Below are 12,602 nucleotides of genomic sequence, written 5' to 3' on the forward strand. Positions count from 1 at the left end.
CACCTGACGGCGCGAACGCGTCGTGCCTTTCTTGCTGGTTTCGGCCTAGCTCTCTTTCTTGATGAAGAAGTCACGAATGGCTTGAAGCAGGGTCACCGCAGAATGAACTCATCTCTTAATCTTTCTCTCAATCCTTTCTAATACCCCGCGTGTTCTCATGTTGAGGGATGGTTGATGAATCAGATCTAGACCTGCCGAAGTCCGGCATCATAGCACTGCCCCAGTCAACAGTGAAGCGGATCGGCTCGTCTCAGGTTCTTGTCGACCCAAGCTCCGTTGTGAAAGAACTTATTGACAATGCTCTCGATGCTCGAGCTACAGCCATTTTTGTGTTCGTATCTGCCAACACAATCGATTGCATCGAAGTAAAAGACAATGGACATGGTATTCCCGCCGAAGACTGGCCATTAGTATGTCGACGCTACTGCACCAGCAAAATCCGAGACTTTGATGACTTGAAAGAAGTTGGAGGGAAGTGGTTGGGCTTTCGTGGGGAGGCGATGGCTGGTATAGCAGAGATGAGCGGGACGCTTGGGATCACGACGAGAGTCGAAGGCGAGTCCGTCGCAGTCCTTCTGAAAATTGGACGAAGTGGTGAAATTGAATCGTAAGAATATCTCTACCCTGTCAAAATATTTTATCACGTATAAGGACTAATCTACTTCAGTACCGAACGAGCCTCACGTCCAGTCGGTACAACTGTCAAGGTGACTAACTTTTTTAAGACTCTTCCAGTTAGAAAGCAAGCAGCTCTGAAGCATTCCGCAAGATGCCTAGCCCAGATTAAGCGCATGATGCAGGCATATGCGTTCGCGAGACCGACTGTCCGCTTTTCCCTTCAGGTCCGGAAGGCAAAGACGGATAAGGGTAACTGGGTGTACGCACCCAAACCCGGACTCAGTCCGGAAGATGCTGCATTAAAAGTTATCGGCAGAGAATGCGCCTCCCAATGCAATTGGACTGCCTTGGAAGTGGACGGTTTTGAGATTCAAGCATTCCTTCCCAGGCCGGATGCAGCTGGAGCGAAAATTGCCAATGAAGGTGCATTTATCTCTATCGACTCAAGGCCGGTATCAACTAGTAGGGGTCTGATGAGGCAGCTTGTGGCGGCTTTCAAGGAACGATTACGCAAAGCAAATCTAGCACTTGCTTCGACGAAGGATCCATTCATATGCATGAATATCAAGTGTCCACCTGACAGCTATGATTCCAACATTGAGCCTGCCAAAGACGACGTTCTTTTCGAGAATGGAGAACTCGTTCTGGGTGTAGTAGACAAACTGCTCAGACTTCACTATCCCGAAGTGGTCAAAGAAGAACTTCAGCCACGTAAGTCTGCCCAATGGTCGCAGGCCCATATCCGCGACAGATGGTCGTCTCCAGAGCGATCTTCCTTCACCGTTTTTGAAGATGAGAATGCCGGGACCGAACGGAAATCTGTGGACCGGAGAGACGAACAGGAATGCAGATCAAATATCCATAGTATTGACGACGAAGACATGGACATGCTTCTAGAGAACCAGGCGCTATTAGAGGTGGAGAAAGGACAACGTGCCTTTGACATGTCTAACCCGTGGACGATTGCGAGGATGAACACGGCAGTCAAAGCCGGAAGATCACCTGCTAAAACGCAATTTATGACTCTGGCAAAAGGTCCAGGAGATGCTACTACGGATTCAAGTTCACCTTCGCATGCAGCTAGTGGATTGAACCCTCATATTGAGCTAATAACCCCTCAGACTCCATCAACTTCACAGTTAGGCATATCTCCAAGGAAGGGAAAACTCCAGAGCAGGAATCAGTCAGCTCCTGCGACTCGTCTTCGAAACCTTAGTCAGGATTCCATGCACGGCAAGCCTACGGACGAAGAGGTCGCATTCTTATCTGCTCACCAGAAGTTCAGTGAGCCTCCTTCTGAAGTCAATAAGCCGCGCCAGTTGTCTCAGGTGCCTTCAACATCTAGAAGCCTTCCGCTACACAATGCTCATCACCAATTCGGTGAAATTCACTCTGACACCAATGAGATGGGTCCCTTCCCTCCAGCACCTTCAAGTACATCAGGCACACCGCTTCACACGATTCCAGACGAATCGTTGGCTCCGCGTCGGAGTCACTGCAAGCCGCAAGCTTCTACCACCAAACCATTCTCATATCCACTACAACTACAACAACAACAGGGCAATGAAAATTGGGTTGGTAGTGGACCTTCTTTGTCGTATCCCAATGCTCCGAAACGAATAAAAGCAGCGCGAGGCCTCCCTCTATTCCCTCGAAGTGAGAACCCACAACTTCAGGGGCCTGTAATTGAAGTCGCTGAGCATCTTGTTGATGGACTCAATTTGGCGAACAACACAGATATTCGGGACTTCTTTAGACAGAAGAAGCAGTTACAACCGAGTATACCAAGCGATGGCATACTCGATCATGGGTTCGAGTTTTCTTTTACGCCTTCGTCTTTTACTCCTGTCAATCCGCGATCGAGCTATATGTGCAATGGACCTCAAATCTCGACTAGCTATGAACTACATCATGAGACAAGCGACATTTTAGGCCAGCGGCGAGCGTACACTGATCGTGAAGCCCCAGTGTCCGGTCCTGTGAATGGAACATCATCAGGATCTCCTCCTCTTCTACCATCCGCACCTGACAGTGGACTAGATGCCGCCCCTTGTCCCCAGCGTCGTCGAACCATCAATCATATTCACTGGAGAAGGTCCTCTGGGCTCCCTCTCGAACGCACTCCCCTCGACTGTCGTGTACACAATTTGGTATTGTCTCTTTCCACGTCTCTGCCCCTAATCATTCAAATTAGCCGAAAACTTGATATGAGGCGGAACAGGGTGGAGTGGGGGGATCTGCCTGATGAGGTTCATGATGTGTTCGCCATGCTAGTGACACAGGGACAATTGAAAGCGTGGAGTGCGAATCTCGATGCGCTTTTGGATAAGTGGTATGAGACTAAAGAAGGCGTCCACGCGAGGATGATGCTCGAAAAGGGGATTAGTAAAGCACTGAAAGAGAGGATGGGGGGCTAATTCATAGGAATCTTGCTAGTTCCTGAGGAGGACATGTGTGGTTGAGAGGGATAACGTAGCTGTGCATGTATTTGAGGGCCGAAAAGCGGAGTAGAGCCGTCGAAATTTGATTTGAACACCTGCAAGCGTTAATTGATGCAATCAATGTCGCCTGCTCCATAATATGTGGGTAGCATCGCATTATCTCTACCACCGACATGTCTCTCATTCCATTAACTTTTTAAGGCCTCCCAAGTCGCCCAGCACTACTTCTAACATCTTTGAGATGGCATGAAAATCTCGTCCGCCTTTTTCGGTGACGTCCGAGCATGCTGATACGGAACCCTTGGCACATGAGCTGAGTTGGCCTCAGCCAATCACACTTGAGCGAGCTAGCCGCAACGAGCAAGGCAAGTGGCTTTTGGAGTTTCAACACCACAAAATTATTCAGAGAGTCGGCGAGGACAGGGGTCCACCGCGTAAGAATGCATGCAGAGCCACCCCCGCCATCCATCTCATTGGGTCCTGAATCTTCCAACGTAACATGGAGGCTGAGAGGTCCGTCCGGGACAACTTTTCTCCAGGAAGTTTCCCTGAAATGTAGCCCTGTAGGGAAGGCGGTGACATGGGCAACAGCTGCGCTTCGGACGCCACTGTTCGTATCCGAAATGCCAAGAGTGCTGCTTCTGAGGCTGGATGCTACTGTACCTTGATGGGGCTCAGTGCTCTCTGGAGGAGACACCGGCGTGTGTCTATTTTGACGCATTGGAGGGATGGGAGGGAGCCCGGCGTCGTGATATAAGATTGAGGGGGATGGGATTCTCTTTGGTCATCAACTTTGGCTACTTTATCGTCGTCTTCTTCTTCTCTAGGCTGGTTGGACATTTTTTTCCTTCCAGTTCCATCTAATAGCGTTCATTAAACCATATACGGTCTTTTCGCATCTCTCTTCTCCGTTCTATCACTATTATTCCAGATAGATCACGACCCACAATGCTCTCCCTAACGCCCCTCCTCCCTCTCCTCCCTCTCCTCTCCCTCACATTCGCCCACCCCTCAACGGAGCCCCTAATTTCAAAGACCCTCATCCTCCCACGCGCCACCCCTAACTATGGTAGCTGCACAGAGCCCTTCATTGGGGTCTACGCCCTCGCCAACAAACAAATCGTCTTCAGGCCCACCAACCAAAACGAATTCAACCTGCAGCAAGACCCTGATTTCTTCCTCGTCGCTTCTTACATTTGCGAAGCCCTCCGTACAGGCTGTATCGCACCCCCTGAAACCCTCCAATTATGCTGGGACTCGTACGGTCGCGCGAGCGAACTGCATCCAGATAAGAATGATGTCTGGCAGATGGCGACGTATGCGACGAAATTCAACGACGGGCTGAAAGGCCTGGATCCCGGGAATGGCGGACCCCCCGGCCCAGACCATTATGAAGTTGAGATCTGGGCAGGGCCGATGACGGTGAAGATTATCCAAGGAGGTGATATGCCGGAAGCTGCTGCACTGGTTGACGAAATCTTCAAAGTCACTGATTCCGGGGACTTTGAGAAGAAGACGAAGGACTTGCCTGCGAAATGCAAAATCAGTACCAAGGGATATAAAGATCTGGCTAACGGCAAGAAACTGTCAGATGCTATGAAAAAAGTGTTGTTGGATTTGTCCGCACCAGATGGCCTTCAATCGGTATTCCAGTATTCACAGCAGCGGAAAGCGGTGCACTGCAATGGCTGGTTGGTACCGGGCGGCGGGTGCTGCAACGGGGTCAAAGACGAGAAGACTGGGAAGTGTCAAGATGGATTTCAGTACACGACGTTCAAGTACATTCACCTCCCCATGACGTTCTCGATGTACGCGACAATTCAGCCGAATAATAAACGCGGGAATGGACACATGGAGTGGACGATCGAGTGCAGTGATGCGGGCGATATTGTGCAGAAGGATTGCACTTTTTGTGCGCAGAATAATATTTCGGGGGATAAGAAGACCCAGGCGCAGAAGACGATTAGTGATGCAACTGGTGGGATTGCGAATACTATAGATGTGAAGTGTGATTTGCAGAAATGCAAGAAATAGAGGTTTTAGGCGATTTGTACATATAATGATTGCGCTTGGGTATGGGAATTGGATGGCGATTGGTAAATATACTGTTTGAGCTTTGAATTCGAAATTTAGATGGCTCTCTGTGGATTTTATTGAGACCCTGCGAGCCAACTAGCTGCTCGCTGAAACATGAGGTGAAGCTAAGGTGATTTAAGGTCGTACCTTGTAACGTGGTATATATATCCCATTCCAAGCCTTTTGAAGCCCCAGCCTAAAGCCTGATGCTCCGATCATTTGATCATACGACGATAGCCCTGTCATTCACCCAAGAGATGCTATTGTACAATCACAATCATTTGTGAGGTGCCCCCGCCTATTGGTCGTGTATTAGCTAGCCATCCAAAATTCCGCTCTCCTTTAGCTGCCGGAAGAGCTCTGGCTCCAAAAACTTGCTGATCGTGACGTCCTCAGCCAGACCCTTCCTCCTCCGTGTTTTGAGCACGAAGTCCCTTGCCAGCGCGTGAGGAGCAGCAAGTTCGAGCGGTCGCAATTTAAGGTCCTTGTCGAGAGGGTCGCCCGGAACGATGGACCAGCGGTCAAAGACCAGTGAGACGGTCGCTTGGCCTTGAGTGTGTATCTACGCAGAGTTAATGTGTAAGCAGAGCTGGGGGAAAGAGAGGATAGATGTTGACGTACCCTCAAGTCAGTCTCAAACCCGAAGCTGTCAATGACCGGAATTAGGCCCCGCACACTGTACAACGGGGTCCCAGCAATGGGACCATCCTGCAACACATGACCTCGCCTCCTGCCCAAAACCGTGTATAAACTGCTCACTGCATCAGCAGGTCCAATCATGCTACAACTGTACACCGGTTCCATCAACCTCGGGCTAGCCATCAGGAAGCTCGAATAACAGGCTCGCCGGGAGGTAGGAATGATTTGACCACCACCACGGAATATGGCTTCATCAGCGAGATTAACATCGGTGATACGGAATTTGGTGTTGCGGATTGGTTCTTCGCAGAGTGGTCCTTCACGAGTAGCCCAGCTGAATCCTTGCCGGATAGTGTCACGCACCTGTCGAAGTAGCTTCGTATCTACTTCTGACGGAAGGGTATCGTTTTGGAGAATATTCGGTCCCATGTCGTCAGGTCCAAATGCCCAAATGTTTCGCGATGCCAGCAAATCGTAGCCGTAATTCTCCTCGAAGAACTTGCCAACAACGCGGACAGGATCCTTAATTCTAACCTTGCCAGCCTCGACGTCTTCTGCAATCCCTGGATCTAACGGCTCAGCAATCATGGTGAGTTTGTTCTTTTTGTTTGGAGTAAGGGCGTAGCATTTTATGGCAGACATCTCTACAACAGTCTCGCAGAAACGGGTGACAGGATCCGAGACCTTGAGCTCCATGTCGGCGTACAGCCGCCGTAGGTCATGAAGGACGCAGTCCATGTACAACTCCCCAGTGCCGAGCACAATGTGCTCTCCAGATTCTTCTACTTTCGTGGTGATGAGAGGGTAGGACTTATTGATTTTCCGTAGGCCGTCAAGCATTTTTGGGAGTTCGGAAGGGTTGATAGGCTCGACTGCGACTTTGAAAACAGATTCAAAGAAGTGTCTAATCGGTCGGAAAATATATGCATCTTCATCATTGGGGAGTTTCTGGGCCACGATGGTGGCAGTCTTGACAATTGAGTTGTCGACACCTCCGAGAAGGACCCAGTTGCCTGCTGGAACCCCACTGGTAGGTACGTTGTATCGCGACTCCGCAATCCATGTGTCCGTGATTGTGGAGACAACCATGTCTTCTTCGTCCTCAAGCGTGTAGCCTTCGCCTAAAACGCGCACCGACTGAGGGGACCGTGCAGTGCCACTCATGACTCGTCCAAGACAATGGAACGATTTGGCGTCTGTTGAATTGAACAATTTTGCAACATGAACGACTAACGGGCCATCCTGGTCGCACTTCTGCATAGCTTCTGCAGTCTTGCTGTCCAGAGGGCCGGTAAAGTATTTTTCTAGCATCCGTTGCGCACCTTCCTGTGGTGATGGAACATGTTCGAGGATCATGTCGACAAAGCCCGTAGCAGGGCCAAAGTATTGCTCACATACCAGGCGCATGAGCTCTCTAGCATCCGTTCTATATTGTGATGGTTTGAGCTGAATGCCTAATTCGGCCAGCGTGTCCTTCAGGTCCTCGGGGCTCTTGCTAAGTGTGTGTGAGTAAAGCTTATAAACAGGCTCGAGTATCCAGTAAACGAATGATCGCTTTGAGCCTTCCTCTACTCCCTTACGGGTGAATTTGCGACTCCGAGGGTTGTAAGAGATATCTCCCCACAATCGCATGGAGAATGCAGGGACATCGATGTTCTTGCTCTGTTTCCCGAAACCAGGCCCTCTCTTGCCTCCTGGGTAGAAATTGGCATACATCTGGGCGAACGATTTTAGTGTGAAACACCAACGCATGCTTGTACAGGCGAATGCCACGTTGCCTTTCTCAGGACTTAGGCGCCTCTTCTCTCCCTGTCCTGGGAGGGTATCTTCGATAACGGTATTGACCTCCTCGATTACATGCTTGATCTTAAAGTAGGCGTCCTGTGGGGGAAGCTTTAGCTCTAGGATCAGTCGGTCCAGTTTATTAACCACTAAAGTCAAGGGCAGGTCTTCTAGCACGGCGTGTTTGATGATCTGCTCCGTGTTCACCTGAACGCCCTCGACCACGTCCACGACTAGGACCACGCCATCGACCAATCGCATCGAGGCGGCAACCTCGTCGACGAAGTTGACGTGTCCTGGGGTGTCTAGAATGTTAAACAAATGCGATTTCCGCGCACCGTTTTGTAGAACCAGGCTCATGGGTGCCGCCTTGATTGAGAGGCCGCGTTCACGCTCAAGAACATGCACATCGGTGTACCGCAGCTGCTCCTCACGCTTGCGGCCCTTTGCTTTGTCCAGTCTTTCCTGGATATCATGTGTCTCCATAACCAGCATATCCATGAAGGCCGTCTTTCCATGATGCAAATGCCCAGCAATTGCGATGTTTCGTATCTGATCGGGATAGTTCATTAAATCCGCGAGAAAGTCCCTCTTGAAGTGAACTGGAGGCAAGTCCACCTCCTGCACTGTGAACTTTTTCTGCACCACCGGCTCTATAATCGGCTGTGTCAATGGCTGCGTATCTTCTTCCTGGACAAGAATCTCTACACCGGGCCCATAGACGTCTGAGGCGGATGGATAGTACTGCTTGTCCTCGTGGAGGATCACGGCGTTCGATGGGCCCTCATCGTCGACCTCCATAAGCTGCTGATCCTCCTCCAATGGGGGCTCGCTTTTCTCCTCATCGCCAAGGACGTAGGCATCCGCACCCTCGCCCGTGGATTGCGCATCCGATCCCGAGTCGGCCTCGCCAATGAAGTTTCCGAACCTATGGGGCGCATTAGACGTGCCAAGTCAAACAGAGAAACCCGAAGTATACATACTCGTCGTATAGATCATCCATCGTGGCGGAAGATGGGTAAAGGCAGCGTTTGAGGTGAGACGACAGCTCCAGCTTGAAGCTTTCCAGATATTTCGAGATGCTTGGCGCGGGTCCGGCAAAACGTCTAGCCTAGCGCGAAAGAAGGCGGTGAACACTGTTAAGGGAACGGCCAATCAGGTGCTGGAATGTTCCTCTCCCACTCCCAAAACTCCACCCCAGCTTCTTTCGCTCTCACACAACTTGCTCGCGTGCAGTGTGTCAATCTTGCGGTTTTTCTCCTTCTTTTCTCAACATCAGTCCTTAGACTCCCCCCAAAATGTCTTCCTTCCCCCCAGTTTACATTGTTTCGGCTGTCCGCTCGCCGGTGGGCATGTTCCTGGGGTATGTTTTGCATATTGCATGGCGGGGCAAAAAGCAAGCGCTCACCTCCCCAACAGCTCTCTCTCTGGTGTGACGGCAATTCAACTCGGTTCCCATGCTATCAAAGGTGGGGGCTAGCTTCTTGTTCACTTAGTTCATCAATTGGCCTAATTCTCTCTTGTAGCCGCCGTCGAGCGTGCTGGCCTCAAATCTGAAGATATCCAGGAGGTCTTCATGGGCAATGTGCTTTCTGCGAAGTGAGTAGTATATTTTCCATATCTCTCTGTTGGTGTCTAAGTGTATTTAATAGTCTCGGCCAAAACCCCGCCCGTCAATGTGCTATTGGCGCCGGGCTCCCTGAATCTGTCGTTTGCACAACGGTAAACAAAGTCTGCGCCTCGTCCATTAAAGCCCTCATCGTTGGCGCCCAAACAATCATAACTGGAAATGCCGACATTGTCGTTGCTGGCGGAACCGAGAGCATGTCGAACACACCACACTACCTCCCCAACATGAGGACTGGTGCCAAGTTCGGCGACCAGTCGTTGGTCGACGGTGTACTCAAGGATGGTCTCACAGACGCGTATAAGAAGGAGCATATGGGTCTTCAAGGAGAAGAGTGTGCGGATGATCATGGCTTCAACCGCGAGCACCAAGACGACTACTGCATCCGCTCTTATAAGAAGGCCAATGCAGCCCAGGCAGCAGGCTGGTTCAAGGAGGAAATTGCTCCTATCCAAGTGCCTGGCGGTCGAGGCAAGCCGGCTATCACGATCGACACAGACGACGAGCCCAAGAATGTAGGCACTATGCCCATAATTAATGTTTAATAATCCGCCTGCAGCGTTTACTGATCATCTGCCAGTTTAACGAATCCAAGACCCGCAACCTCCGCCCTTCCTTCAAGGCTAAAGACGGCACTGTCACCGCTGCCAACGCATCACCCCTCTCCGATGGCGCAGCGGCTCTCGTTCTTGTCTCCGAAGCTGCACTCAAAGCCCATAATCTAAAACCCATGGCTAAAATCCTTGGCTGGGGCGACGCCGCCCAGAACCCATCCAAATTCACCACCGCCCCTGCGCTCGCTATCCCCAAGGCTCTCAAGCACGCACAGGTTGAGCAGAGCGCTGTGGATGCCTTTGAAATCAACGAAGCATTCAGCGTTGTGGCGCTGGCGAACATGAAGTTGCTAGGTCTAAGTGAAGACAAGGTTAACCTTCACGGTGGTGCCGTTGCTTTAGGTCACCCATTGGGGGCATCAGGTGCGAGGATCACGACAACGCTTTTGGGTGTGTTGAGGGAAAAGAAGGGCAAGATTGGGTGTGCGGGTATCTGCAATGGCGGCGGTGGCGCCTCTGCTATTGTCATTGAGTCATTGCAGTAAATCCCAACAGGAAGGAGGAATATGTAAGTGGACGGTAGGGGAGAGACTACATAGACAATTGCATGCCTATTTAATTGAGAAAACATACTAAGACCACTAACCAGTCATTTAATAACAATGACCCCTTCTCTCCCCTCCATGTTCTTTACCCCAATGTCTCACGGATTCCAGGATTTTATCGTCACGACTCTTTGACTATTATCTCCTAAATCAAAAGCGTACCCAAACTCGATTCCTTTTCTACCAACCCCCCCGCGCTTATCTGCCTTCCTTGCCCTACCCCCTTTAAGATCTACATAATGGTCTTCTCACATCCTGCCTTTAACCCCCCTCTCCCGCTTCCTCTCCTCTTCCATGCCTCTCTTTCGCCATTCTACCCTTGAATGAAAAACCATTGACAAAAATACCACATATAGTGCAACCACAACCACAACCACAACCACCAATATACTCGCGAATACAAACACATCCAAAATTGCAGGGAGAAAGCTTCTGCGTGCCACACGCAGCTCAAAACTCTCACATTCTAGAATTTGTTCTCTGTCAACTACCGGCGGTGATGAGAGAGAGATGAGTTCGCTTAGGGTCCCAGGCTTCGAGCTAAAAACCTGCATTATAGAGAATCGGGATAGAGATCAGGACAGGGAGATAAAGCAAAGTATATCTGCCGAGTGCGATGTCCAGTCCTGTGTCTGGATCTGGGCCTGGCTCTGTGTACTCACGGAATTCCAGTGCTAGTACCAGTGCCAGTTACAGTGTTGGGCTGTGTGTGAGACAGACAAAGGTAGGCTGTTCACCCTCACTGCTAACACTTCCACCGCATGCAACCTCCCTCCTAGCTTCTTGCCTCTATCCCCGTCAGACCGCCCCTGTAGCCACTCGTTTCCTCTCGAGCTATCCAGAGCACCCTTAACATACGGCTCGCGCTTCTTAGCCTGCGAAAACAGAATGAATCCTTACCGACTCGTTCCCTCTCAACCACAATATCCAACTCCCCAACCACCAACCCAAACACTAACCCCAAAACTAAAACGATTTACCTCGGCATCTCAGACACGCCCATCGACTCCCTCCTCCGCCATGGCTTTTCTCCCCAGAAGGGGTGGAATGGTGGCTAGTATATCTTATAACCGTCCCCACATCGCACGCTCGCGGGTAGTGAGTAGTATTGCCCGCAGGACTGACCTATTATAACTACCAGGACTGGTGCGTTAGAGTTGGCAGAGAAGCGGGGATGGAAGGTAGCGCAGTAGCGAGAACAGGAATATATTGTTTAGCGGGGAGAAAGGTATTATTCCAGGAATTGTGGGTATGAAGGAAATGGAAAACCGGTGCTTGTTTGCGCTGTTGCGGTAGGAGCGTCTGCGGGTTGGGGAGTTAGGCTTGATGGGTATGGAGATGGATATGTAAAGTTAAGAAGATGAGGGTAGGTGTGATACTCGCGCTAGTATTGAAGCATATAGAGAGAGACTCAAGAGTGCCGGGGAGTTGGGGCAGATGCGGAGCAAGTGTTTGGGTTATTTTGGAGGACGAGCAGGTTTGGATATAGGAGATAGGAAGATGGAGGTCTGGCTGAACTCAAGGATAGAGATGAAATGAAAGGTTAGCTATGAAATACTAGTGCGCGATGGAAATCTTGACGGCGGATTGAAGGAAAACATCATAATGGAAGTTTGCACAGTGCGGCGCAGTAACGAAAGGACAAAAACTTGAAATTGGGTATTCTACCATACGACCTGGCGTGCCGTGGTGAGGAAATGGATTTCTCCGATGACGATGAGACAAAGCATTCCAACCTCTAAAAAATTATGTCAGGCAACCATATCCTCTATTCGGAAGGAGGCCAAAGAAACACTGGCTCATCTCCAAATTAAGCCTTATTGACTAACATGTTCGGAAACTAGCCCGAAGGGATCCGCACGATGGTGTTGTACTAGCATGTGATCGTTAAGGCTCCATCGAGCATGTGATTGGTTAAAATTGGACGACGGAAATAAAGATGGTTATTTAAGGGGCTGGAAGAGGTAGGGGTTTCAGAAAGTGGGGCGATTTTGGGGAGATGGGTCTGGAAGGGATGAAGGAGTCCGGAGTGGAGGATGGAGGCGTCGCGTGGTTGTGGTGTTGATGGAATCCGTAGGGGAGGTTTAAAGTGTGCGGAGAGTTCTAAAATAAACTGTTGGAACTAAGAACAAACTAGGTGATGCATGGAAATAAGCATAAAGAGATGTACTGTTTGAAGAAAGTCATTTGCACGACAAAGAATTCTCGCGCAAGCATCACCCAGGTACGGACTTTTTACTATACAGTTAATCTTTCAAAG

The 12,602-nt window shown here is 50.2% G+C and overlaps 4 protein-coding genes across 4 annotated transcripts; 3 read left to right on the top strand and 1 right to left on the bottom strand.

Moving 5' to 3' along the window:
* Positions 1-167: 167 nt before the first annotated feature.
* On the top strand, positions 168-1,298 carry BDR25DRAFT_234702 (uncharacterized protein; the record flags this gene model as incomplete). Its single annotated transcript, XM_033685486.1, has 2 exons — positions 168-607; positions 668-1,298. Coding segments are annotated over 2 exons (1,071 nt in total), but the record flags the coding sequence as incomplete, so codon positions are not given.
* A 2,709-nt stretch (positions 1,299-4,007) lies between these two features.
* Positions 4,008-5,093, top strand: BDR25DRAFT_316778 (uncharacterized protein; the record flags this gene model as incomplete). The annotated part of the gene is made up of 1 exon (XM_033691628.1): positions 4,008-5,093. One exon carries the CDS (start codon positions 4,008-4,010, stop codon positions 5,091-5,093), a length of 1,086 nt encoding a protein of 361 aa, XP_033544274.1.
* Positions 5,094-5,303: 210 nt separating this feature from the next.
* On the bottom strand, positions 5,304-8,579 carry BDR25DRAFT_266837 (elongation factor 2). The gene is made up of 3 exons (XM_033687016.1): positions 8,540-8,579; positions 5,757-8,484; positions 5,304-5,697 (listed from the first exon to the last, which is right to left on the bottom strand). Exons 1-3 carry the CDS (start codon positions 8,557-8,559, stop codon positions 5,452-5,454), a joined length of 2,994 nt encoding a protein of 997 aa, XP_033544275.1. The 5' UTR covers positions 8,560-8,579; the 3' UTR covers positions 5,304-5,451.
* A 174-nt stretch (positions 8,580-8,753) lies between these two features.
* On the top strand, positions 8,754-10,320 carry BDR25DRAFT_395234 (acetyl-CoA acetyltransferase IB; the record flags this gene model as incomplete). The annotated part of the gene is made up of 6 exons (XM_033698363.1): positions 8,754-8,919; positions 8,976-9,025; positions 9,083-9,155; positions 9,209-9,698; positions 9,764-10,244; positions 10,271-10,320. The coding sequence occupies exons 1-6, from the start codon at positions 8,855-8,857 to the stop codon at positions 10,318-10,320; spliced, it is 1,209 nt and encodes a 402-aa protein (XP_033544276.1). The 5' UTR covers positions 8,754-8,854.
* Positions 10,321-12,602: the final 2,282 nt, after the last annotated feature.

Source organism: Lindgomyces ingoldianus (genome assembly GCF_010093535.1).
Source record: "Lindgomyces ingoldianus strain ATCC 200398 unplaced genomic scaffold BDR25scaffold_29, whole genome shotgun sequence".
Classification (NCBI taxonomy): domain Eukaryota; kingdom Fungi; phylum Ascomycota; class Dothideomycetes; order Pleosporales; family Lindgomycetaceae; genus Lindgomyces; species Lindgomyces ingoldianus.